The sequence below is a fragment of the Gopherus flavomarginatus genome, chromosome 6 (genome assembly GCF_025201925.1).
Source record: "Gopherus flavomarginatus isolate rGopFla2 chromosome 6, rGopFla2.mat.asm, whole genome shotgun sequence".
In the NCBI taxonomy this organism is placed as follows: domain Eukaryota; kingdom Metazoa; phylum Chordata; order Testudines; family Testudinidae; genus Gopherus; species Gopherus flavomarginatus.
Window position 1 is genome coordinate 112,292,051 of NC_066622.1, and position 27,750 is coordinate 112,319,800.

The window sequence follows — 27,750 nt, forward strand, 5'->3', positions numbered from 1 at the left end:
CAAATTCGGATATAATGCAGTAAAGCAGCGCTCCGGTGGTGGGGCTGCGTGTTCCAGCAGATCAAAGCAAGTTTGATATAATGTGGTTTCACCTTTAACACAGTAAGATTTTTTGGCTCCCAAGGACAGAGTTATATCAGGGTAGAGGTGTAATGGGATTTTTAAGCTCTAGTGAGAAAGGTCCTATTTTCATCCTCATGCTGCAAGGTTTATGCCAATCTTTAACTGTTGGGAGTTTAGAGGAAATTTCCCCTTGAAGCAGTTTATTCCACACTCTATTGCAGAATTTCCTGCCTCTAACTCTTGAAAAACCTGGTACAGGCCACTGTCAGTGACAGGACGCTGAACTAGACAGGCTTTGGTCTGATCCAGTCTTGCAATTCCTATGTTCCTAAATCCAAAATAGTAACAAACATTAAAAGGGAATTTCGTAAAAGAAAATCACTGCGTAAATTGGTGAACTCTCTTCTGGTGCCTCCTTGTGACTAGGTGTGGTGTGGCAGCTCTCTGCCCACTAGGGTCTGCTACTGATGATTGCTCCACCACTATGGTGGTCTGCATCTTCTTGTGACTTGGCCCTATCCAAGTCACTTCAAAAGTCTCTCTCCCCTTCCAGGGTAGTCCATAAACAAAAAGCAAGGGGAGCTAACACAAATAAAGTGAGTTGGTAAGCAAGAGTAAGCAATGCCTCCCTCTCATATCTATGGGTATGTTTATACAGCCTGTGGCAACAAGTCTTAGAGCCTGTGTCAACACATGTGTGCTTGCACAAGGACTCTGAAAAAAGCCTTGTAGACACCCTGGCTCAGGTTTTGAAGCCCTGAGCTTCAGAGCCCTAATCTTACCACCTACATTTGCTATTTTTAGTGCCCCAGTGCAAGCCTGGGTCTTTTGATGTGGTTTCTGAGACTCACCGCTGCAGGCTGCATAGATATACGCAGTGAGACCTGATCTTGCTCCCTTTGAAGTCAATGGGAATTTTGCCATTGATGCCAAGGGGAGCTGGATTGGGCCATTGCTCTTATCCAAGATTATATCTTTACTATTCAAAGGGCATCCTTCAAATGCACAGGAATCACTGAGGCCTTGTTTTGTTTTCCTGTTCCAGGATTAGCCACATTAAGGGAAAGTTGAGTGCATAACCATTAATATTTACACACTCAAATCTGGTTTACATCAGCTTACTCATTTCTTTGAAGGAAAATGAGTTGGTCATGTTAATGGTCAGAATTAAACAAATTAGATCAAGTGGTTGACTTTAGTTGAAATGTTTTCTCTTTAACCTAAACTGTTTTGTTTCATTCCACGAGGAAAGAATTACTATGGCTGAACCGATCAAGATTGTCATGCAGATGTCTGATTATTATGATTTGTCTCCCTTTCAAAACCTTTGAAAGCAATGGACACTGCACAGCCCCCCAGTTTGTGTAACCTCCATTAAACTGTACATGCCAAAAAAATTGTAAGTTGGTTGAATAGCAGAATTCCCCAGGGACATTAAAATATTGAGCCACCTCTGTCAGAACAGCCCATTCATTTATGCAAGCTAAAACTATTTTAAGAGTTCATGTCTGTTTCCTCATGAATTACAGGATCAATAAATGATTGTGCTTAAGATAGCATATTAGAGCCATCTATTAGCAATGCAAATTGCACCAATGGCACCTGAATAAAAAAAATGAGTTGGTGTTTGTTTTCCAAATATCATAATTATGTTGATATGGTTGTCACACAAAAAAAGCTTTATGTCAGTTACATACAAATTAACTACAAGTTAATTAACAGGATACACACCCCTCCACACTAGTTTTATCACAGAGAAGGTAGGTAAATCAAGGATTCATTAGTGTTTTGGAGAGTTGTCCACCCTTTGAAATGGAAGAATGTAAGAAGGTGGCCATCCTAAGCACCCCCTTTTGGCCCAATAGGTCACTTCAGCTGAGCCTCACCTTTCTGTCCCCCAGCTGGGTGTCAACCAATCCACTTGCACAAATCAAGGCAATGAGAAGCCAAACCAAGCTACTCAAAAGAAGTGGGTCTCCTTTAATGAAGCCCCAAGAAACCATCAAATGTAATAACAAATCAGAGACCCTTACCTCAGAATCCAGGTTCTGATTTGCCAAACTAGAAGTCCCAAACAAAGTCTCTGTGCCTGGTACACCTAGCCTTCTGCAGCTGGAGAGAGAGCATCTCCTTCTACAGACTGTTCAACTTTTAGCCTTTTCCCCACTGCTCAACTTCCTCTTTCTGTTTAACTAGGTCAGCAAGGCAGAGCAGGGAGTCTCCTTAATTGCACCCAGGCTGATCTGTTTGTGAGCCCCAGGCTAACCCTTAAAGGGAGAATACACTCCTTCACAAAAAGCGTATTTGATTTTAGTTCAGTGTGTGTCTTTTTACAATATTTTTTGAGGGATAATATTTGTCACGATCATATAGAATATATCCTGCTATATTTAGGTACAATGACCCCTCATCTCTGGGCATGGCCATAATATAAATCATAACAACAACACATTCCTTTTTGGTTTTTATACCTCCCCCATCATGGTAGTAGCTCCAGAAGATTAGCATGTCAAGATAATCTTTATTTTTGGGGCCCTAGGAACTACGCCTAACCCACTGAAGTCAATAGTAGTTTTGCAGTTGACTTTAGTGGGTGCAGGACAGAGCTCCTTCTGTTAAACACACAGCCATTTTACAAACACAATGTAAGTAACCTTCTAGATAACTCAAAATTGTCCTGTGCAAACTACAGATATATGAATCTACCTCACTATCAGTGTTTGGCAGTACTGTGGTAATTGTTATTACTGCAACCCAGTTTGTTCATGAGATATTTGTTCCAATTTTCTTCCAGGTTCTGTGTGTTGCAACTTGCCACTGCAGAGATGGTTGGTTTTATTAGAGAGAGTTCCTGATTTTATTCACAGCTTTACTGAATTTATAGTGAATACCTAAAGAAATGGGAATCAAGCAAATCAAACTTAGTTTTTAAATTCAGAAAAAAAACTTCCTTCATTGCATTCCTTTTGGCTCAGATAAGAAAATATGTCTCAAAAGCTTCCTCACAATCAGAAAGGTAACCATATAAAATGGCATCTCTATTCCATGTATCATTTTTATACTATACACTGATTAATTTAATATAACCCCAAAACATTTTGCACGCTTAGCTCTGCAGATTCAATAGAGCAATGGCAGACAAAGGTGGATTCTAATCTTGCTTGTACATGATTGACAACATTTTTATCTGAATGCTGATATTTATTATTACTTGCAACAGTGAAAGTGGCAGAAAGAACCCAGGCTGATTTTCACATCCCAGGATTTGCCGTGATGGCAAGTAGTAAAAACATCTTTTGACTTACAGACTGAGCCAGCTGGATCTGAAGTTACTGAAAGCATAAATTTGGAATTTGAGGCAGCCTTTTCAACAGTTATTTTCTCACTAGTTTCACACTTAAAACCCTTAGCTAACTTATAATTAAGGATACTGAACATGTTTGGGAAAACATAATGAAGATCCTAATTCACAGGCTAAATCTCATACTAAACACTAACTGTATTCAGTAGACCAATTTATTAATGTAAATATTTTAGCAAGAGAAATTGTGCTCCAACCCCAAGCAGGAGCCCTTTTTTTTTAATGCTCAGTAGCTCTGGCAGTCTCTATAGGATCAGCTGCTCTCACTAAACTTCACTAAACTCTCACTAAACTTGCCAACCCTTTACACAGGACTGTTAGATCCCAGCAGAAAGAATGTTGGATGCAAGAACCTAAGGCTGACTAGATTGCCACCTATGTAACTCTGTTATTATTAATTTGCATTGTGGTATCCTAACTGATATCAAGGCCCCATTGTGTTAGGTACAAACATACTCCAAGAGGCAATCCCTACCCCAAAACACTTAGGGTGGGATACACAAAAGGATTTAGATGTTGCAGTCTTGAGTATCATGGCACCTAACTTGGAAAAATCACTCACCGGAACAACACTGCAGTCCACAAATCTGTTATGTACCTAAACTCCCTATACAACACATGGGGAGAGATAGGTGACTTAGCATGATGGGTTTTGTGGATTGCATTTTAGGGAAAGAGCTGCCTAAGCTAGCCAATGGGAGATAAGAGAGGGGTGTGTGCTAAGCCCTGCCCCTTTCTTGGGATAGATGTTTCAGTCTGAGCTGCTGGGAGGTGCCTAGCTCTGCTTAGTGATCCACAAATGGGAACCCGTCTTCTGGAGTGAGGTAGCTTCAGTGCCTAAGGTATTTCTTGTGGGAATGAGTTAAGCATCTGCTTTGTACCACATAAAACAGTTGCTGGTGGGGTTAACCTTATAGCTTTTTGTCAAGTGGTTAGAGCACTCATCTTGGTTGTGGACGATGCAGGTTCAATTCCCCCCTCTCTGCCAGAGAGGGAGAAAGAATTTAAATAGGGGGTCTTCAACCTCACAAAGTACTTGAACCACTGAGTTATGGGATATTTTGATATGCATCTCCCTCAGTCTTTCTTATTGAAGCTGTTTCACAGTGGATAAATAATGGAAGAGTGATTAGAGCAGGGGTACTGGATGCTGGGTTTCCTCTTGTGGAAAGGAGTATTGCCTAATACTTCTAAGTGGCAAGGCCAGGAGCTATGAGGCAGGGGGAAGGTGTAAAGTTGGGGAAAAGAGGGGACTCTCTGGGTCTTAGAAGATCATGCAAATATTGTTCAAAATGCTTTTTTTTTAATAAATGTAGAGCTGCTGAAAGTTATTTTTAAACCAACTTCAGCTGTGCTATTATTCTCCATCCTGCTATTACTGTTGTGATTGCCTACTTTCCTGCCCTCCCCCATGCCAGAGCATCTTGGAAGACTTGCTTTTCGGTTATGCAACATCAACTGCCAGTCATGTTGCACTATGTTATGCACTATCACCTTTCAGTCATGATGTCCCACTAGTTGTCAATTAGCTGTGATGTTTCACTATCTGTGTGCTGTTCTGCCCACAGAAAGGGGGTGGTAGGAGTATTTTTACTTCACAGTTCCCATGTGATGAATGCATTAGGCTACAGCTGGTCACGTGACAGACTTTAACAATGCTCAATGTTACTAGGCACTCAGAGCCAAGCAATTGCTGGTTTCTAACTAAAAGTGCATGCCTTTGAGCTCAGCTGTTGGAGCACTCGCCTAGGGACTCAAGTTGTTGTCTCACTAGCTGTTAATTGATGCATTAATTGGTATCCATGCTTGTTTATTTGGAAAGATATGTCTGGCAATGGCTCTTCTTCATACAAAGTATATGCTACAGAAGAAATGAAAAGCTGAAGAGTTTTGTTGATGAAGTTGTGGAGTCAAGAGAGGCAGATATTGGTAGACTCTCACTTCACTCATCAGTTCCATCTGTAAAAAAATATCTATAGAAATATGATGTACTCGCAAAAATCTTCCAACCAAACAGCAAATTCAGCCAAAGGGTGCAGTGTTCCTCTAACTAGTGAGATACAGTTAGAGTTTAGAGCCACTACATGTTAGACACCATCAACTGAAAGCCAAATTAGATCATAGATTTTCAGGAAGTACACTTTTCAATTAGTTGAAAGATTTGCCAGAAAAATAGATGGCATCACATTGCTCATGTTCATTCAGGTCTAATCCTCAAAGGCATTTACGCACAAACTGCTCTTTGTGATAAATTCTGCTTTTAGTTATACTAGTATAAATGAACAGTGACTCCACTGACTTCAGGCTTCCTGCTTTTCCTCATTTTGACGTCACTGGAGTTAACTGCAGATTTGTCAATACATCAATATAAATATGTTCAGACCAGCATGTATTGTTTATAACCACATTAGAGAAACTTGTGCTAGTCACAAGACTAAGGGTAAAATTCTGCCCTTGGATGATCCCATGTAATACTTTAATCTGTGAGAGTGTATACATGTATCGGAGTTCAAAGTTTTGCCCTTTGAATTTAATACAGAATATATGTATTTAATAAGTATTAAAAAAATGGTGGCTTTGGCTATTTTTGTTCTCTACCTCATTTGGGTGCTCAGCAAATCTTCACATCTGGACGGCACAGACTTCTGTGTTAAAGCTAACAAATGATATGTTGGCCTTATTAGATATTCCACCCTCGTCTGCAGCAGTGAGGATATTTATAGAAGCACATCTTCATCGGCTGAGAAGAAGAATGAAAGAGCAGTCTGATTTTTCTCAAATAACAATAGAGCACAGATAAAAAATAGCACATGGTTGATTTCTTTAGTGTTCCATTTATTTATTTATTTATAACATGTATATCAGCTGTGCCCTTTTGCCATTGCCAACTTCTGACATTTTATACAGCAATAGGGGGTGAGTTTTTAAAGTAAACACTTCTGACATCTAGATTAGACAATCCATCCAGCTACAGTCTGTTTTAGGCTCATATCTTACAACTTATGTTTATGAAGTGCAATACAATGTTAATGTCTTTTGATCACAGAATATTTCCAGATCATGTAGCTAGGTACATTTTTTAAAACAGTGTCAGAATCATCTAGAAATGGTTGCTTTAATTGCCAGTTCAAGCACTAAGTTAAGGTCAGAGGACAATCATCTGCTTTCCTAGAGTTGTTGAGCTTCACTGGGAGAAGATTTGGGAAATTTAGGCTGTTCTTCTGATAAGTTCCAAGTAAGCAGTTCCTTGTATTTCTGCAGAGCCCTACTGAAGTCAGTGAAGTTCCATGCAAGTATGGGAAATGACCTGTGTCTCCAGTTTGGATCACCAGGGTCTTAATCATCACCAGCCCTGATCAGGGTAATCAACCTCCCAGAACTGTATACTGAGCTACAGATTATCCTACCTATAGGGTTCAAACCATACTACAGCACTTTAAAGAAAGATCAGTGGAAAATCAATGGAAGAGAGAAGCCTAAAAGGAAACATCAATGGAAGTGAGAAGCCTAAATACCTCTGTGAATCTGAGCCTGAGTGTTAACAGATGAAGGGCTAGCTATTTTAAAAATAAGGGATATTTTCCCCTTTTAAGTATGATCAATCACAATATCATCATTGTAAGACTAGTTACCTTCTTTCTTCACAATACTGCAGCATTAATTTTCTAAATTAAATATTCAGTTAAACAACAAGACAGATTATAAGAACGGCCATACTGGATCAGACCGATGGTCCATCTAGTCCAGTATCCTATCTTCTGACAATGGCCAATGCCAGGGGCCCCAGAGGGAATGGACGGAACAGGTAATCATCAAGTGAGCCATTCCCTGTCGCTCATTCCTGGCTTCTGGCAAACAGAGGCTAGGGACACCATCCCTGGCCATCCTGGCTAATAGCCATTGATGGACCTTAAGCAATTAGTATCCCTCTCTATTTTTGTTTTGTTCTGGCAAACAGATACAGAGCTACTTCCCGATCTCTAACAATTACAGCCACTACATTGTCTCTCTTGTCACTGGATTTAATGTAACCAACTCAGATTATTCTCAGAAAAGAGTTCTTCACTATTAACATTGCTAATTCACCTCTCTTAATTAGCATGGAGGTTCCCCTGGGTATCCTTAGATAATCAGATACTGTGTCAGTGCCCTTCCAAAAAGTAAACAGCACTGACTTTAACAATGGTTTCTCTCTTAGAGCTTAATGTAAGTCACTTCTTTATTTTAGAATTAGTAAAAATATGGAGTTCTAAATCTTGCCCTTCACTTTGCTGACCTGTTTCAAAGGTTGTGGTTAGCAGTAATCCCTAAACATGATGGGAGAGTAGACTCCATATCCAAATCACTTTTCTCTTTTCACATTGGAAGGTGTTCCAAGGGAAATGGGAGACAGCAGTGAGGTCTGCTGGTGTGTAGAATCTAAAATGTACAAAAGCAGGTGTACAAAATAAAATGTCAAAACTATAACTGCTCCATTCATTTCCCTGACCTCTCATGCCAGGCTGCAATCTTCTCATTCTTTAAAGTGGCAGCTGATAGCCCTCTCAACCATGAAAAAATAAAAATATTTATTATAGCGTCTTTAGAGATACAGGCCGCCATACCCACCCAGACACACTCACTCAAAATTTCTCATTGTTTATTCCTTACCTTAATAATCAATCCAATATATCTTTCCCCTTGCTAGGGTGTAATAGTCCAGGTAAACACCAAATATTTCTGGTATTCAAACTGCCTTTGCTCTCTCCTCTGTCTGATCTTTCCTCTACCAGGTGTGACAGACCTAAACCAGTGGGGTACAGGAGTCTGGTAGAGGGCAAATATACTAGTCACTGACTGAGTAGTTTTCTGTTCCCTGAGTGACTAGAGCAGGGGCTGCACTGGAGTAATCAGGAACCTGCTAGAACCAATTAAGGCAGACAGGCTGATTAGAACACCTGCAGCCAATCAAGGCAGGCTAATCAGGGCACCTGGGTTTAAAAGAGAGCTCACTCCAGTCAGGGAGGGAGGAGCTAGAGGAGAGGAAGTGCATGTGAGGAACTGGGAGCAAGAAGCACAAGGAGCTGAGAGTGAAAAGGTGTGCTGCTGGAGGACTATGGAGTACAAGTGTTATCAGACACCAGGAGGAAGGTTCTGTGATGAGGATAAAGAAGATGTTTGGAGGAGGCCATGGGGAAGTAGCCCAGGGAGTTGTAACTGTCATGCAGCTATTACAAGAGGAACTATAGACAGCTGCAATCCACAGGGCTGTGGGCTGGAACCTGGAGTAGAGGGTGGGCCCGGGTTCCCCCCAGACCTCTCAACTCCTGATCAGACACAGGAGGAATTGATCCAGACTGTGGGGAAGATCACTGAGGTGAGCAAATCTACCAATAAGTGCAGGACCCACCAAGGTAGAGGAAGAACTTTGTCACACAGGCTATCAAAGCTCTCTTTCCTTCTTTTACACCCAGCAGCTAGGCCTGATGGGCTACAGAGCCCAGGAGCATGTTCTTCACACTCTTTAATCCTTCTATGGCACTCCACAATTGAGAAGGAAACTGAAGGTTGAACTGGGGCCACCTAGGTAGATCCAACCACCCAGGTCTCTCACAGGCACTTGTTGGGTATCTGATAGGTCAAAGACATATAAGCAGAAATGTTCCTATGAGATTGTTTTTCAAAGTTTTGCATGGCACTTCAAGAGTTTTGTTTCCTAAAACGCAGTATGCACCATGTTTAAAGCTTATTACAAAAGTAAACCTATAAGCACCAACTTTATGTAGGCTCAAAACTCAAGCTAAACATGGCTAAAACATAGCTTCTAATCTTCCCCACTTTAAACCCTTCCTGCAGCTACTTTTCTCAATCTCCATGGATAAAACCACCATTCTGTGTGTCACCGTGACAATCTGTACCCTTGTATTCACCCCTTGCACACTAATGTAATAATCTTTGTACAAAGTATACCTTGTGAGGTATCCTTTGAAAACTCCTAATTTGCTGGTCCTGATAAAATGTGCATGGCAACACTGCATATACAGTTATAAGATTCCATGGTATAGTATTCCAAGGCCTTGGCTACACTGGCGCTTTACAGCGCTGCAACTTTCTTGCTCAGGGGTGTGAAAAAACACACCCCTGAGCGCAGCAAGTTACAGCGCTGCAAAGTGCCAGTGTAAACAGTGCCCCAGTGCTGGGAGCGTGGCTCCCAGCACTGCAAGCTAATCTCCACGGGGAGGTGGAGTACCTGCAGCGCTGGGAAAGCTCTCTCCCAGCGCTGGCGCTGCGACCACACTTGCACTTCAAAGCGCTGCCACGGGAGCGCTCCCACGGCAGCGCTGTACAGCTGCAAGTGTAGCCATACCCTAAGACATGTTCCAAGTCTGGGCAGTGGCCCAACCAGTTCCTCAGAGATAAAGGGCAAGGTGATACCTCAGTCAGGTGTAAACAAGGCCAACTTGGCTTGTGCTAAGTGGCTATTTATTGGCAGGAAAAGGTACATGGGTGAAAAATTGACATTTTAGCAAAGAAACAGCATAGAGTTCCTCTCCTGAGAGACTGCCAGGAGCTCTGCTCCCAGCTGGAGAAGCTTTTCAAAGGAGGCAGAGGGCTACAAAAAGAAAGTGGAGTGACCCCAAAGGATCCCTCTCTTTCTTTCTGCTCATGGCATTCATGACACCTGAAGAATAAAGGAAGCACTGTTGAACTGGGGGAGGATCCTAACTGAAAGAAGTTCAGCCAGTCGAACTGCTGAAACATGTGGTGAGAGGAACTTTGCTTTGAACTTACCCTAATTTATTAAGTTAGGCATTAGTTGTGTTTTATCTTTATTTTTCTTGTAACCAATTCTGACTTTTATGCCTCATTAATTGTGTTCACTTGAAATCTCTTTCTTTGTAGTTAATAAACTTGTTTGTTTTATTTTATCTAATCTGGTGTGCCTGACTTGGAGTATTTGGGATAACAGGATTTGTACATATAATTTCTATTAAAATGACAGACTTTTTATGAGCAGGAGAAGATTGGTTGTACAAGACACACATTTCTGGGGGGGAAATCTGGCATTGGGAGTATGCTGGTGTTACTGTGCAGTGTGATTCAAGAGGGGCTGACTTGCACCACTCATATAATATAGCTGGGAGTGAGTTACATGTCGGAGACTGTCTGTGAGCAGACTAGAAGTGGTGGCTCCAGCAGCAATGCAGTGTAAAGGACGCTCCAGATAAGATGGCTAATGTGACACAACTGTTCATCAGTCTAGATTGTACTCTGGGTATGTCACAGTCACTGTAAGCTGTAACCTGGGCATCAACTTGGACCTCTCTCTATGTCCTCATATCTAGGTTATATCTAAATCTCGCTGATTTTTCTGAATATCGTCTGAGATCCTGCTTTTCTTATCTACACAACTAAAACTCATACAGACTCTAATCCTCTCATGTATCAATTACTGCAACATTTTTCTGTATGATCTTAACTAATGCAGTTGGGCCTCAGTCATATCCATCCAGAAGGCTACTGTAAAGATCATTCCCCTAGCCCGTCGCTTTGATCATGTCACCCTTCACTGACTCCCCCATCTCTGTTGCATCAAATCTAAACTGCTAGTATTCACTTTCAAGGCCTTCACAGCCAATCCTCACCCTGCCTATCGTCTTTCATTCTCTATCAGGCTGTCAATGCTCATGTCAGATTGTCCCATGATACGATCTCTATGGTCCACTTGTTAAATTTTCAAACAAGCACCTTGTGCTGTCTCTCACGCTTCTGCTTACATTGGGAGGCATTCATTGTAAACATCCACCAGGCTGTCCCATTATCCGCATTCAAATCCTTCCGCAAAACTCTTCTTTGCCATGAGGCTACAAAAAAACTTGACATTTAGATTACTGATGTGCAGAGACCACAGCCTATCATACTGACCAATATTGTTTTACTGTTTCATTGTTCTTCCCCATCCATCTGAGGCCAGGATTGTCTTTTTCTTCTGTTGTACAGTGTCTAGCACAGTATGGTCCTCATCTGTGATTAGGTGCTGTAGTAATACACATAATAAATAATAGTAATGCCATCCAGCCCCCTATAATAAAGGTAGTCAGTTATTTTGTATCAAAGTCCAAATTTCTTGGTCAAGGTGTAGTCAAGGACCAGACTCCAGAAAATAATTAAGATGATGATGATGATGATGATAAAGTAAAGAAAAATATTTCAGGGTCCATTCAAAAGCAGTCCAGATTTGGTCCTTGGTCTGCCTATTGACTACTGCTGTCCTTTAACATGTATCCAACCAATGTAAATCTCTTCCTCCTACAAATGCCTCTCAGAAAGATAATGCTAGACTGAAACAGCACAAGTGGATGGATACACCCATTGGAAGGTGAATTAAACTAGATCATTTCCTCTGGCTATCTGAACACATCACAAATTTGCATTACAGATTCTGGCATCCATGTCCAGTTATATTCTTAAACGGTATTTTTATCTGCAATATTTCCTGACATTGTTTAATTCAGTAAGGCCGGTGTCAGTTGTGTACTTATACAACAGTGTACATGTATTCTGCAGAGCATCTCTTTAACAATTATGTATTCATCTGATTTGCCTTGCTTCCGTTATCTTTTTCTATAGTGACATGCAGCTCCTTTTGAAGCAGCAGGGTTATTTGATCCCCCGGAAGACATCATGCTGTTGGTATTTTCAGTGAAATATCTTCATATTTCAGATGAGGGACATGGTGGAAAAAAGGAGGAGAAAGGTGAGGATTTGGGAATAGGGATCTGAAAGGAAACTATGGACATGATTCTGATCTTATCCCACTGTAAATGAGGAGTCTACATATATGGCTCCTATCACCATAATATCAGAGTGCCTTCCAATTAGTCACAAAGTTCTCTTCCCACTAGCTGCATGGGTTAGGGAAACATTACCACCATCACAATTTCACACACTGAGAACTGAGTCAGAGAGATTAAGGCCCAACCCCTCAAAGGATTATGCAGAAAAATTGGGAAGGGAAAAGGGGGAGAAAAAACTAGGAGGGAAGGGTGGTGAGCGAGATGGGATTCCACTCCTTCTGTGGTCTATGGACAGCTTTCCATTCATTTTTGACATCAGATTTCATTTCATTTACTTTCATCCTCCCCTATTCTCTTCTGTTTCATCATTCTTTCTTCCCATTCCTGTAAATGAGCTGCAGGCAGGAAGGCAAGTGCATGTTGCTTTGGATCCAGTCCCGCTCTTGCTTTTTAAGTTGGCTTGTAGAGGAAAGCTCTCTAAGTAATGCAATCAGGTCAAGTGCATCTTTTCTTTGATGTACACATCCTCTGCCAGCTTGTATAGTGTACAGCATGAGTTTGCTCTTGAAGCTCTCTCCTGCATGGTAGAGATGTGCTGCAAGATCCAAAGCATTAACCCAGGGAAACTGCTGCTTAGCTCAAATATACCACTCTACGAGTCTGCAACTTTAATTCTGGAGTCCTAAGGGATATTCATTTTTTTGATTAAATATGTGAGGACATTGTCCAAAATGTGTATCGCTTTTAACAGCAACGGCTACCTAAGCTTTTGAAGCATCTTCTGTGAAAACATGTTTGTGAATTAGCAGCATCAGATGTTGTCAGCACTTCTCTGGAAACAATGTTTGTTAGTTAACCAGTTAAACCAATATTTTGTTCTGGATCTATATGGGTTCCATAAAAATGACTATTTTCAATTTTAAGGTAGACCAAAAGAGTCCAGTATTTTAAGCTCTTTTCTGTAATACTGTTGGATGTGCAATCATACAAAGGATGCATCTTGAATGTCTTCTGGTATGCGTGAGGGCAAGAAAACAAAAATGCTCTTTTCTTCTTGAGGGACCATTTTGCCTTAGGTCTCTGTGTGGCAGCTAGAGAGATAAAGTTGGACCTGCTGAGAGTCCTGGTTTATACTGCGAAATGGTTGGGAGGCATACTGTTCTCTTTCAAGCAAGTTCTGGCTCACTCTTCCATAACTATTTGCCAGCATATATCTGGGACACACCTTTAGGGTGAGACAGTTGTTTCTGTGACAGAGTCCAGACACCCTAAAGGGAGAGTAGGGGGTTTGAACCTCAACAAATAAGCAACTGAATCAACTGGTTGCATAGAATGTTGTTTTATATAAATATGTCAGGTAAAGTCTTTTTTATGAAAGCTTGTAATGTTCTGAACTTGATGGTCATTAGGAGATACATAGCATCCTACCAAATTCACAGCCATGAAAAACGCGTCCTGGGCCGTGAATTCTGGACTTCTGTGTGCTTTTACCAGATTTCAGAAGGGAGACCAGCGTTTCTCAAATTGGGGATCCTGGCCCAAAAGGGAGTTGCAGGGGGGTGCAAGGTTATTTTAGGGGGGTTATGGTATTGCCACCCTCACTTCTGTGCTACGTTCAGAAGTGAGTGGCTGGAGAGAGGTGGCTATCGGCTGGGAGTCCTGCCAGCAGCAGTGCAGAAGTAAGAGTGGCAATACCATACCATGCCACCCTTACTTCTGTGCTGAGGCTGGCAGCGGCTCTGCCTTCAGAGCTGGACTCCCAGCCAGAAGCTGTGGCTCTGCAGCTGCCCAGTTCTGAAGGCAGCACTGCCACCAGCAGCGATTTCCCCTCCCCATAATTTCTTTTGGGTCAGGACCCCTACAGCTACAACACTCAGAAATTTCAGCTTTAAATAGTTGAAATCATTAAATTTACAATTTTTAAAATCCTAAGACCATGAAGTATCAGAGGGATAGCCGTGTTAGTCTGGATCTGTAAAAGCAGCAAAGAATCCTGTGGCACCTTATAGACTAACAGAAAAACAGACAAAGACTGTGAAATTGACCGAAATGGACTGAATTTGGTAGGGCACTAGACATGTATACAGGTTATCAATGTATATATGTGTAGAACATTATAACTGTATTTATGATGCAACTGCAGCATCGCCTCACAACTGGGAGTGAAGTAATCAGGTAGGGAGGGGCACCTTTACATGAAACTAAATGCACCTAGCATTGTACAATCTAGCGAAAGACAGTGGTGGACCATTTAAAATTAATGGAAGAAAATTGAAACTCAAAAGAAAACCCCACTCTTGGAAAAATAAGGAAGGAAGGAAGGAGTCGTTCCCCCCTCCCCCGCCTCTCCCCGTTCTGTGTAACCATGACTTACCAGAGTCTGAGAGAAAGTGTGTGTGTGTGTGGTGGGGAGGGGGGACGGACACCAAACCCTATTTAAAAGGGAAGGGGGTTTGAAGTGAAGGCTATCCCGAAACTGAGGACTGTGTTTAAGTAGGGTGCTGTCCATGAAACATTGGATCCCCTCTAGGACAGAGGGCATGCTGGGAAACTGTTCAGAGACTATAGATAACTTGTATTAGAAAAGAGAATTTAGCTAGTATAGAAGAGTAAAGCCTGAGATTGTATCTTTAGGCTTATTTGTGATATAACATGTATGCATTTGCTTTCTCTTACTATTTCATCTTTTGAATCTGATTTTTTAAAATAAAATCTTTTGTTTGTTTTTACCCCACGCAGGTCTTTGGTGTGCAAATTGTGTGGAATGTATGTGCCAAAATGAACTGATAATGGGGGAGTAGCTTTCACTCGTACAGGGTGATGAACCAGAGGGGAAAAGCCCAAGTGTCTGGTAGTTAAGAACTCAGAGAGAGACAGATTTGTGGGGACTTGTGATCAGAAGGGCTAGTGAGGTCACCCTGCAAGCAGTAGCTAGGGAGGTGGAACCCAGGGTTGAGACCTTTATGCTTATAGGCTGGCTACTTTTGTCAGAGCTCTCAGCCATAGCAGCATATCATTAAGGCACCCAGAGTTACAAGGAAGGCAGTGACAGAATCCCTCACTGGTTTGAGTGATCCCCAAAATGACAGTTTCCTTTTCAGTTTGTCTTTATTATTGGATTGTTTATTGTGCTCTTGCTCTTGGATTTAGCTGGGCTGGTTCTTCTAGCTGTGCTAAATTATTGTTATTCATTTCTGTCAAGATCTTAGATACTGTAGCCACATATTTCTAAAAATTCAACAAGCCTGATTATCCATTACTCTGTTTCCCTTGATGCAGGAATAGAGTGTGGGTGCAGTGGGGGGTGGAGCAAAGGTAGCTTTAAGCCACATTTGTATTGCCTGTATTCTGGGGTAGCAGGAGATCTGCCCAGCCCCCAGTGCAAGTTATAGTGTCAAGGCTACTATAATTTATGCTCTAATGCCCATGGGAAGCAGGAAATAGCTGTTTCCTCACAGCCCCCAATGCCACTGGATAGGAGTGGGGCTAGCACAGAGCCCTTATACCTCTACCTCTAGCTGTGCACTGACTGGGGATGACCTCTGCTCATGGAGCATTCTCAGGTGGTCATTTCTGACCCCTTTACACTGCCAGAGTGGCCCTACAGGTTTTATTTTGGCTGAAAATTAGGCCCAATATAATATTTTGATTCTCTTTTCCCCTCTTTTCCTTCAGCCTCTCTTCTTTCTCCTCTTCCATCCCTGTTGCTGTCCATAGTCTGATTCATCATTCCAACATTATTAAGAAGGCTGAATCTTCAAGTGTTCCCTCGGGCAACCCTTTTACCAAGTTTGAATGGAAGTTTTGTATGAATATGGCAAATTCTCTGAAAGCACCACTTAGTGAATGCTGCTTCTCCTGTTGGCTGCTGTTGATGTGTCATCTCTCTTGCTGAGCTGAATGAAGGCATATGAAAGCCTTGTCCTGGACCTGGCAGCTGGTATCAAGCAGAGTGCCCCAGGGGTCTGTCCTGGGGCCCATTTTGTTCAACATCTTCATTAATGATCCGGCTGATGAGATGCATTGCACCCTCAGCAAGTTTGCAGATGAAACTAAGCTGGGGAGGAAGGAAGGGGAAGGGAGAGGGGAAGAGGTAGATATGCTGAAGGGTAGGGATAGGGTCCAGAGTGACCTAGACAAATTGGAGGATTGGTCTAAAAGAAATCTGATGAGGTTCAAGAAGGACAAGTGCAGAGTCCTGCACTGAGGATGGAAGAATCCCATGCACTACTACAGGCTAGGGACCAACTGGTTAAGTAGCAGTTCTGCAGAAAAGGACCTGGGGCTTACAGTGGACAAGAAGCTGGATATGAGTCAACAGTGTGCCCTTGCTGCCAAGAAGGCTAACGGCATACTGGGCTGCATTAGTAGGAGCATTGCCAGCAGACCGGGGGAAGTGATTATTCCCCTCTATTCTGCACTGGTGAGGCCACAGCTGGAGTATTGCATCCAGTTTTGGGCTCCCCACTACAGAAAGGATGTGGACAAAATGGAGAGAGTCCAGTGGAGGGCAATGAAAATGATTAGGGGACACATGACTTATGAGGAGAGGCTGAGGGAACAGGACTTATTTAGTCTGCAGAAAAGAAGAGTGAGGGGGATTTGATAGCAGCCTTCAACTACCTGAAGGGAGGTTCAAAAGAGGATGGATTAGGCTGTTCTCAATGGTGGCAGATGACAGAACAAGGAGCAAAGGTCTCAAGTTGCAATGAGGGAGGTGTAGGTTCGATATTAGGAAACACTATCACTAGGAGGGTGGTGAAGCAGTGGAATGGGCTACCTAGGGGGGTGGTGGAATGTCCATCCTTAGAGTTTTTTAAGGTCTGGCTTGACAAAGCCCTGAATGGGATGATTTAGTTGGGGTTGCTCCCGCTTTGAGCAGGGGATTGGACTGGATGATCTCCTGAGGTCTCTTCCAAACCCACTATTCTATGATTCTATAATATGTGTGTCAATTAGGAAGAGCTACTTTAACAGTAGTCGCATGAGAGTTGGACCAATACTACGTAGCAAGTTTTAACAAGAAAATGCATCTGTTTCACCTGTGGGTCAAAGCCGAAGTTCAGGTTGGCGTCAGACTTACATGTGAACTTTCCTAACATTCAGAGGGGTTTTAGTCCCAGTGTTCCATCATGGGTCAGTCTGTAAATAAAACAGTCTACTATGGTCAGAGGTTGGTAAGAGGTCGTTAAGAAATGATTCTCTCTGCTAAGGTTGATTGATACTAGTTAGCCAGTGACTGGATAAAAGCGTTCCACAACTAAGAAGGTTCTCCCAAGCACTTCAGTAAAGGTGCTTTTTTATTTCCACTAAAATTCTTCAGCTGTAACCACAGGCACACCATTTTGAGTTTCTGTTCATTCTCACGTGAGTTTATAGAGCTCCTTGCCAAAAAATGTCCTGGGACAATATAACGCAACGGACTCCAGTTCAGCTGAAGCGGCATCAGGCTTTAGTACGGAGGCTCCCCGCTTATCAGTAATGAAATCTGTTCATGTCCCCCCCCCTTCCTGCCATTACTGCATAGCCAAGGCTTCTTCAGCAGTGGATCTTGTGCTGAAGGTGGAACTGGCGCTAGAGACAGAGCTGGCCTGGGGGCAGAGAGGGACTGGGTGGTATTCTCCCCCACTTCATGGGGGCTGGTCCAGACTCCTCCACGTGCCCCCTGAATGTTCCTCTGTGCTCCCACGAGGGGGGCATGCCCCACAGTTTGGAGACCACTGCTTTAGTCCTAGAACAGCATCTAGCAGATAAGGAATTAAGTAACCATTGCATTGTGTAGGTACTGACTGGCACATGTTGAGTTCGTATATAGCTAGTGTGGGCGGTCTCTGGTAAGCAATAGCCAATAGGGAGTAAGCGGTACTAATTGAATTACAATTAATGCATAGGCTGCATGAGCTCCTTACAAACAGAATAAATTACAAAGCCTGCATGAGTTTCTTACAGAAAACTTCTTTAAAAACCAGTGAAGATTGCTCGAGTGCAGATACCACCATCAAAGCCAGAAAATCAGCCATCACCCAACCCTTGCAATCCACAACCCTAACTTTGCCTTCTCCACAGCACCCCAGTCACATCTACCATCCAACAACAGATCCCTTCCTTCTCTGTTGCAAATTTCCAGTAGTGAGTGAACAATCTCAATCTGTGTGTGTGTGTTTGTATATGTATAGTTTATTTGTTTGACAATTGTTTTAATTATTTATGAAATAACTTTCTAATGTGCTGGAGAATGTTTTGTAGAATATTTTGCGTAAACAAGGATGTTTAGTAATGTGGGACACTGATAGTAAAGAGGCGCTGTCCAGTTAAAATATAGGCTTTAAAAAAGTAAGTTAAAAGTAGTTTCAGGTACTCAAAAGTCCCCCTGCCAATTTATGTGGTTTTGTAATCAATTTTTCCTATTAAAACAATAACAACACGAAGTTTGTCTCTCTCTGAATTCAGATAACAGGGGAAATTTAGTGTCTGATTTATCATACAGTGAAAACAATGAAACTCACTATTCACAAAGTGTTGGGAAATGCACAAAGTAAACGAACAAAAAAATATTTCAGTTATAGTAACTTCAGATGTTCAAGAAGAAATACAATATTTATGTTAAATTAAAGCTCAGAATGAGCTGCCTTAAAATAGTGGGGATTGCCACATGTCACTATTTTCCAAAACAGAGGCTTAGTTTTTGGCTGTCAGTCAGTCTCTGGCTTTATAAGTACCTACTCTCAAGATTTAATTGGTGGGGAGGGAAAAAAGGTAATCTGCTGTTCTAACATGAAAACAATTATAGTGCTCTCTTGTAATGTTATACTGGTGATGACATTGCATTTAATAATTAGTGTGTAATTAGTATATTTTTAGTGTGTAAATAGCCTATAAATATATAATTAAAATCAAGAGAATTTATACAGATATTTTGATTTTTTTCCTATTCATTAGGATTTGGATTTTCAAAAGGGCTCAGAGTTAGCCTAAATTTGCTCCCATTGAGTTGTGCAATTAATATCAATGGGAGCGAAGTTAAGCCAATGTTAAAGGCTTTTGAAAATCCCATTCCAAAAGACTTTAGGAACCACAGATTCATTTAATGGAGGGACGGATGTGGCCAGCTGGGTACACACTGAGTAGCCTTGGTTCAGACACAGGTGTGTAGCACTTTCATTTTCATTCTGACAGAGAGGAATCTTTTCATTATCCTCCTGAACGCACACTCATGAGAAATCACAAGCCCAGAGTTTGTTATAGGATCTTATTCCTAGCTATATATTGGAGGTGCATTCAGTCAATTTGCATTTTTCCTGATTTAATAGCATGTTGGGCTTATTTTTGGTTTTGGCAGTATTTTTCTTGACATTTAAAATATGTTTTCCACTATTTTCTGTTGACCTTTATCAGTATTGAAGAAGGAAAATAACTAGAACTATTGTATTAGAATAATGATGATGAGATGCAAATAAAATGAAAAGAAGAAAATCCAGGGATAAAGCTGTCTATCTATCCCTCTCACACTGTTGTGACAGATATTTGCACCCCATATGGTATAGCTGGCATCCTGCTTATATACGCAGTATGAGGAGTAGCATGTGTTTATGTTTCTCTTGAGCATCTTTGTACTTCATCTCTAATGTTGTTTATATATAGGTTTTATTATTCAGTTAAGCAGCAAAGAGGAAAAATATCAGGGCTAATTTCTCTGGTTTAGAAGCAAATTAATGTTTTACAACTTGCTTTGTATTGCCAAAATGTTTTGGCTTCCACCACATTTTGATCATGTCTCTGAGACTTCAATTTGTAATCAAGATTTTTATTCTTTTCTGTGCCCTCTCAAAATCAGGGCCTCATATTTACTATACATCTACCTGCAACATTTACTCAAATGGACCTAATTCGGTGCCCACTGAAGTCAATGGAAAGAATACCAATGATTCCAATCGGCATTGGCTCAGACCTTTTGAGAAATACCTTATCCTTCAATTGGCTTTAGAATTCAATGTGGCTGTTCATGCAGTAACATACTACTCACTAGGAACAAGGACAACAGATTCAATATTACTTATATTAATGACTTCACTTTCTTTATTCAATGGTTGTAAAACAGAGTAGGGGCATGTTAAGAAAAAAGATAACGAGACTGAGTTGGAATTTTTATTTATTACAGTGAGCACTTATCTTAGTAGTTTCATTGACTACAATAGTGCTACTCACAAAACTGAAGATGAATTGTTTGCATGATCATGAATCTCCCCCAGGAGATTACCTAGATTCCTGGGGCTCTGTCTGCTGGAAGCTCAGGGAGAGACACACTGTCTCTGGTAGTGAGGAGGAGCCAAGGCAGACTCAGAGTCTGTTTGGCAACCAATAGGGAGTGAGATGCCTTTCCCAGGGAGCTCAGGAAAGAGGAGAAGCCATTTTTCAGTCAGTCTGGAGCCAGCCAGGGCAAGGGAAGGACTGGCTGTGTGGGGAGCTGGTGAGTCCCAGGCAGGGCTGGCTTTAAGCAATTCACCCAATTCCCTGGAATCGGGCCCCATGCTGAAGAGGGCCCCACCCAGGGGTCTTTGGCAGCATTTCAGTGGAGGGTCTGCTCTGGGGATCTTTGGTGGCATTTTGGCAGTGGGGGGTCCTTTGGTGCCATGGAAAACCCAGAGCAGACCCCCTGCCACTGAAATGCTGCTAAAGACCCTGGAGTGGGGCCCTCTTCCAATCAGGCCCCGTGGGTCATAAAGCTGGCCCTGGTCCAAGGCTTGCATGCAGGGTTCCCCCTGAGAACAGGCCTCTAGGGGTCTGAAAGCAAGATTCCTCAGCTGGGCTTTTCCTTCTCCACTGATGACTCTCAGTTTGTAGAATTTTGCTGGGAAACTTCCCCAGCCAGGCTGAGTTGGCCCTCTAGCTCTCTAGGTGAAACCAGTCACCACCTGGTCAGCTCTGCTCTGGCTGCTAGTCCAGGACTGCTGCTTGCTGTGTGTGTGTCTGGACGCTAGGCTAGGAGACTACACAACTACACTAAAATCCAAACTGTAATCTGCACTTTGAGCCCTGCACTGCTTTGTGGTCGGAGGAAATCCTGGGACCAAAAGCAGCCTGACTCCTGCCTGAAGAGGATCCCTGCCATCAGAGATCAGCCCCTCTGCAGTGACTGAGGAGTCCAGAGTCATTTCTGAACCTGAGGATCATTCATGGAGTTTGTGAGTGCACCATCTTTTAGTTAGTCAGGGAACTTGTTTTGGGGACCCCCCCTCTTCCCTGAACTGTGTCCTCAAGCTGGGGAGTTAGGGTTTGGGGAATTTTATAACCTGCTGCCTATTAAGCCTTTGGAGGGACTAACCACCTCCTCCCACTTATGAGTCTTTTGGGCTGTACTGAACCCAGTCAACCACACTGCTAAACCACTGCAGAGAAGATAGTGTGGTCCCCAAAAAAGTACATGTACCAATGGGCCACAAATCTTACATTTGCTACATCAGGTCCTGTGACTGGGGAAAGTCACAGGTATTATCAGCATGGGAACCAGTGACCCTAAGAATAATGTTTTACCCTGTTATATTTGTCTCCTGTTTAATATAATTACTGTGTTGAATACAGCATCTGTATGTTTTATTTCTTGGGAATTTCCAACTATCTGGGAAGTAAGTGGGGGTTACCAATGTGGTTAGAATTTTCTTCCCAAGATGCCCTGGTGACCCTGCTAGGAAGGAGTGGGGGAAGAGGGGAAAGATGGAGACAGCACCCAAAAAATTCATATAGAAGAATAAAGAAGATACAGCATGCTGAGTGGGTGGCAGAATCCAGAAGAACCCAGGCCTAGCCATCAAAACCTGTAAGCAGATTGGCATTAAAGAAGGTAACCAGGTGGAGAAGGGGCACTACTTGTATAGTGCAACAATCCTGAAGTCTCTCTTCACAAGGCTTTAGCAAGAGCATGCAGGACCTCTTGTTACATAGTTCCCTTCTACCGGATTTTAAACTCTTATAATCAATTTAAAATAACACTCCACTTGTAGTAGCAAAAGACAGCTGTAGCAATCTTTCCATTCCAAATCATCAATATTGTATTTGTGGTAGAAAGAGATTTTTATTCAGCTCTAGCATCCATTGTTAAACTGTTCACTTCATAGTGAAGATGTTAGCTTATGCTCCGATGTACCTTCAGCACAGACATGTAGCTGTCCATTGGCATCTTATGGATCCTATTCTAACTCATGTGTAGAAAAGTCTATGGCAGATTGCATAAGATGAGCAAGTCTTGTTGAATTTTTTTTTATTAAGGTGATCACAATTTTTATAGCAGGTTGTACGAGGCAAAGTTGGAATAAAATGCTGCATCAGGAAATATTCAAAATTATTAAAAATAAATAGAGATCTTAAGGTCCTGAAAAAGAGCAAATTCTGTCACCAGCCAAGGTTCAGATCTAAGCATGGGATCCCGTACTTCTAAATATTGAAATCTAATGGATGACAGACTGGTTTTTTTTTAAACAAACAAACAAAAAACCACACAGTTCCAAGTGTCCTGTACAATTTAAAATAAAAACCAGGCTGCATAGCAACATTCACTAACTGGACACTGATGAGCTCAGCAAGTCATCACCATTGAGCACAGTGGAAGAGGTAATTTCTCTCCCCAAAACTGATTCCCTCCCCCCAGTCCTCCTCACTTGGCAGTCATTGAACCTAATTCATAGTTAGAATAACTGGGTGAAAGTTCCGTGTCAGTCAATTCTATGGAGACATAAATAGTGATAGAAATTACACACCAGGTGTAAATTGGTAAGGAAACAGGTGTACTGGAAGTGGCTGTATATAGTAAAGTAGTGAAACTTTCACTATGCAATGGATGTGCAAAATTTAATATATTCCAAGGGAGCTAAGACAGAGTGGGGGCAGCAAGAAAACTAACGAGAGAGTGAGATAAAGCAAGCCCTCCATTGTACATTACACTTTCCTTTTGGCTGATTTTTCCTTATGCATTCCCCCCCCCCCCGGATATGTGTTACTCTTTTTGCATACTCAAATATGCCAAATCAGTTCAAGTAAGCAACTCTGCATTGCTTTGTACACCAACTTACATCTGTTTCTAATCAGCTAATACACAATGTTTAACTTCTAACATATTTACTTCTCAGCATAATTCAGTATATTGAGGCAGACCTCAGCGTGAAGAGTCCCAGAAAATAATTACCAAAAACCCAATTAACAAGTGCTAGGAGAAAAATGTGGGGCCAATTTTTGTTCTGTTACATGAGTGCAATCTCATTATGTCCTGGAAGGTAGAATATGGCTCAGTAATGCTGTTTTACAAAAGGTCACAGTTGTTAAGGCACTTCTATAGCAATGAAATCTGTTTTAGTATTGTAGTTAGTAAGCAATAATATGCTTCATTTCCACAGGGCTGATGTTAGTATTCATGTCCTTCAATCTCTTCTATGTCCTAATAAAGCAACTAATCTCTCTGGGACAACAAACAGCTTTAGATACCTCTTTTCTCTATCATATCTTAAGCTTATCAGGTAAATTCAAGTCTTATACATATCACGATCTTTGGAATCTACAGTTTGGGCTTACCTAAAAGGTCCTCCAATATAGGGGCGGCTGTATGTATTTTGCTGCCCCAAGCACAGCAGTCAGGTGGCTTTCAGTGGCATGCCTGCGGGAGGCCTGCTGGTCCCGCACCTCTGGTGTATCCGCCATTGAAGCCGCAGGGCTGGTGGACCTCCCACAAGTGTGCCCCCGAAAGCCGCCTGCCTGCCATCCTCACAGCGATTGGCAGGCTGCTCCCCTGCAGCTTACTGCCCCAGGCATGCGCTTGGTGCACTGGTGCTGGGAGCCACTCTGCTCCAATACTTACTAATGGCTAGATTCTCGGAGCCCTTCCTGCTCAGACATACAACTTTGCCCACAATAGAGAAAGCAGGGATTTCTTGCTTGATGCTCACCCCCCTACCCGGCCAACAAGTGGGTGGGAGGGGTATGGAGTGGCAGGAGCCCTAGCTCCGTCTCATTCCAGCTAGGGAGTGGGCTGGGGGAAACTGTCCAGGTCTAGGAGGAGGAAAAGTAGTAAATTTCTGTTTTTTAAAAAGGAGTGAAATGACTCACCCTCTCTCCCCCACCCCTTAGCGAAATGGATGGAGGAAATGAATTGCAGAGTTGCAAGAATAGATTGTGTAAAGTTACAATGCCTCAGACTCTTGGCTGTATTTTCAGGATAAACACCTGATGCTTCTTCCTTCTAATGTTATTTCTTCAGCTTATCTTGCTGCCCTTTAAATTGTATTGCAATTGCTGTCACTTGTGCAGGAGTCAGGATGATGAATAGTGGTTCTTGGCTTGTGACTTGATTAGGCTATGTGTACACTTGCCGAGTTTTTGTGCTGTCAGTTTCAACGGTGATAGGGAACCAGTGAAAGTAAAGTGCTGGTTTGTGTACTCACTTCCTCAGGCATCAGAGAGTGTTTACATTAGCAGCACTTCCATTGCTGCAGCGCACTAAGGGCAGCTGTCAAAATGGAGAGAGATGCACTGTGGGATAATAGGTCTCGTGGGAAGGGCTGGTGTGTGTGTGTGTGTGTGGGGGAAGGCATTGATCACAGGGCATCCTGGGTCCCTGCGCAGCCTCTTCTCCCCAAACACTGATTAGCTCCAGTAGCTCAGCATTGCTCCAAGCAGGGGATCATTTGCTCCATGGAACAGCCATTGTCACCTGGCCAGATAAGTGAGCACTTGCCAAGAAAACAGGAAGGGGAGTTTCAGAGTTCCCAGGGCTTTTCAGGGGGAGGGGTGGATGTCTTGTCAGAGGAGCAGAGCTGCTGGTCAGAGTGGTCACCTATGCACTGTGGGATATCCTCCGGAGGCTAAAAGCTCGGTAAACAGGAAGAACGTGTCTTCACTTGCACATCACCAGTAAGCGCTGTATGCCTCTCTTGGAGGTGGTTTTCTTTTTGCGGTGAAACTTCTGTGCTTTAGATGGCAAGTGTAGACATGTCCTAGATATGACACCAAAAAAAACCTCCTTCAGAGGCAAAGGAGGAATTTGTTTCCAGATGGAGGACTTCAGGCTTACAGTACTGGGAGAGCAAAGTCAAAGTAACCATGTAGAGGTTGGAAGTAGAAAGATAATGTTGATCTCTAATTACTCTCGCCCCTCGCTCCACCGAAATGGTCACAAGGTGCCTGTTATCTACCAGGTAATGAGCGCTGGGATAGGGCAGAGGCTCGATCACTGGATGTCCTCGGGAGGGGTGACAAGTGCCCCCGAAGGTAGCCATGGGGATAACGCAAACAAATGAGTCGTGGAGTTAAAATTGAGGGTTTATTGAATGGGTCACAGGTGCGGATAAGGAACAGCTTAATATTAGTCACAATTTGGGCCTATAATATAATACTAGAACAAATAATAAAAATACTGCAATTACAAACAGAACCTGACCCTGGTACCTCTCCAGGTCCCAGTAGTTATTCAGGTCCTTCCAAGGGCTAGTAAGGGTGCTATTGGTGCTATTATTAAGCATAAATGCAATTACTCGTCTAATTAAAAAAAATGCATTAAGACAATTAAAAATCTACGTGAGACTCCGGCCAATCCCCCTTGCATTCAAGGTTTCCTGGTTAGCGGGTTTCCCCTCGCAGGAGCCTTGGCGTGGCTAGAATCGGCTTTCGTCTCCGGCTTACAACAGACGATTACAGGCTCAGTTAATTAGCAGCTGGGCGTACTTACACATAGAAACCACAAAAGTTTCATCACCGCCGCAAACGGGTAGGCTTCTGAGAACACGGAGCCGAGGGAGACCTCGAATTGATCAGGCTCGGTTACGGGTACGGGTCTCTGCGTTTCTCCCTGCCCACCGCTGGCACAGTGGGCCATTTATAAGGGTCATGACGTGTTCAGTTTTTTGGCCAGGTTTCTCCTAATTAGGAGATTTACCGATGTCTCGTTACCACCCTCATGGGGAGGGGGACTGTCAGGAACTGGCTGACCACAAGATTTGCCTAGCCCCAACGGTTACTTTCGGGGAAATGCTTCTTGTTTGAGAGTACGTGTATGCTCGTTTCCTGAACATGGAGGCCAGGGCAAAAACTGCCTAGGGCTGTGGCACTAACATGGACACTAACAGATAGGAGATAAAGGGCCCAATCCTCCTGTAAAACTCATATTGATTTTAACAATGGCTTTCAGTGGGAGCAGGACTGGGTCCAAAGTGAAGGAAAATTGCAGAAGAGTTTGAGATATTTAGGTGAAATGTGATCTTTGAAGTAAGTGGGCAAACTGAGAGACTGTTGGTGCTCAAGATTATAGAGCACATTAGAAAGTGAGTGTTAAGGTAAATTGGAGGGGAACTGACTTGTGACCTGATGAGACTACAAGAGGTGAGACCAACAGTGATTTCTTTGAACAAAAAGATTCCCCTCTGGAAAGCACATACATGTGTTTAAAAAAAAACAACACCAATCTATTTAACTCTTTTTTTTTATATATAAAGAGTTACCCTTTGTCATAGGCAAAGAAAACAAGTTTCTTGCTAGTATTAAACTCTTACATTCAATAGTCTCTTTTGCATTGGATTCACTGGCTAGGATTGGAATATTTTCTCTAGAGTACAATTGCCTGAACTATTAAGAAGGAAATCGCTAACTGGACTGGGAAACAGCAGACCTGGTGCCTGTTTCCAGTTTGCTACTGACCTGCTATGTAACCTTAGGCAAGCCATTTTGCCTCCATGTGCCTTTGTTTCCACCCCACCATTCATTTGTCTTGCCTATTTAGATTGTAAAACTTAAGGCCGGGATTGTCTCTTATATGCTTGAACATCTAGCATACTATGGGCCCCCAATCTCTTTGAGCCTGTAGTGGCTACTCTAGTGTAAAATAATAATACAACATGGATTTGGTACGCAACCTTCCTTAAAACAGTCAATATATGAACAAGTGTTTCTGAGGGACAGTTATCACACATGCATTTTCAGTTAATGTGAAAACAGAAGAATATTTTAAAGCATCTACCTGAAAGTCTCCCATAGCAGGGTTGGGAGTTAAAAGAAAGTAGGATGATTTGAGAAAAAAAATTACGTTAAGGCTGAGATGCTCCAAGTTTTTTAGGCACTTAATTCCCATTGAAAGCAATGGGAATTAGGCACCTAAATAATTCTGAGGATCTGGATCTTTGACTTCCTAAGCCAGAGGTTGGGCAAACTATGACCCAGCCCACAGGACCTTTCTGCCCAGCCTCTGAGCTCCTGCCCTGGGAGGCTAGCCCCCAGCCCCTCCCCTGCTGTCCCCTCTCCCCTGCAGCCTCAGCTCACTGCGCTGCTGGCACAATGCTCTGGGCAGCAGGGCTGCAAGCTCCCAGGGTAGTGCCGCTGCAGAACCTGACCTGACCTGGTGCTCTGTGCTGCGCAGTGCATGGCTGGCTCCAGCTAGGCAGCGTGGCTCTCTGTCCTGGTGCAGCTGCGCCACCAGTGACTGGTGCTTCAGGCAGAGCGGTAAGGAGGCAGGGAGCAGTTGGTTGGATAGAGGGCAGGGGAGTTCAGGGGGGTTGAATGGGGGCAGGTGTTCTGGGG

At 42.7% G+C, this 27,750-nt stretch overlaps 1 protein-coding gene across 5 annotated transcripts in view; it reads left to right on the forward strand.

The window, feature by feature from the left end:
* The window catches only part of STK32C (serine/threonine kinase 32C), a 244,998-nt gene that overhangs the window by 35,539 nt on the left and 181,709 nt on the right, over positions 1 to 27,750 (forward strand). The window contains exon 1 of one of the 5 annotated variants that reach the window (XM_050959581.1): positions 18,299 to 18,330. The exons of the other annotated variants lie outside the window; for them this stretch is intronic. Coding sequence (XP_050815538.1) covers position 18,330 — 1 coding nt within the window. The 5' untranslated portion in view covers positions 18,299 to 18,329. Of the gene's footprint in view, positions 1 to 18,298; positions 18,331 to 27,750 lie in introns of those variants that run through there. 5 annotated transcript variants of the gene reach the window in all.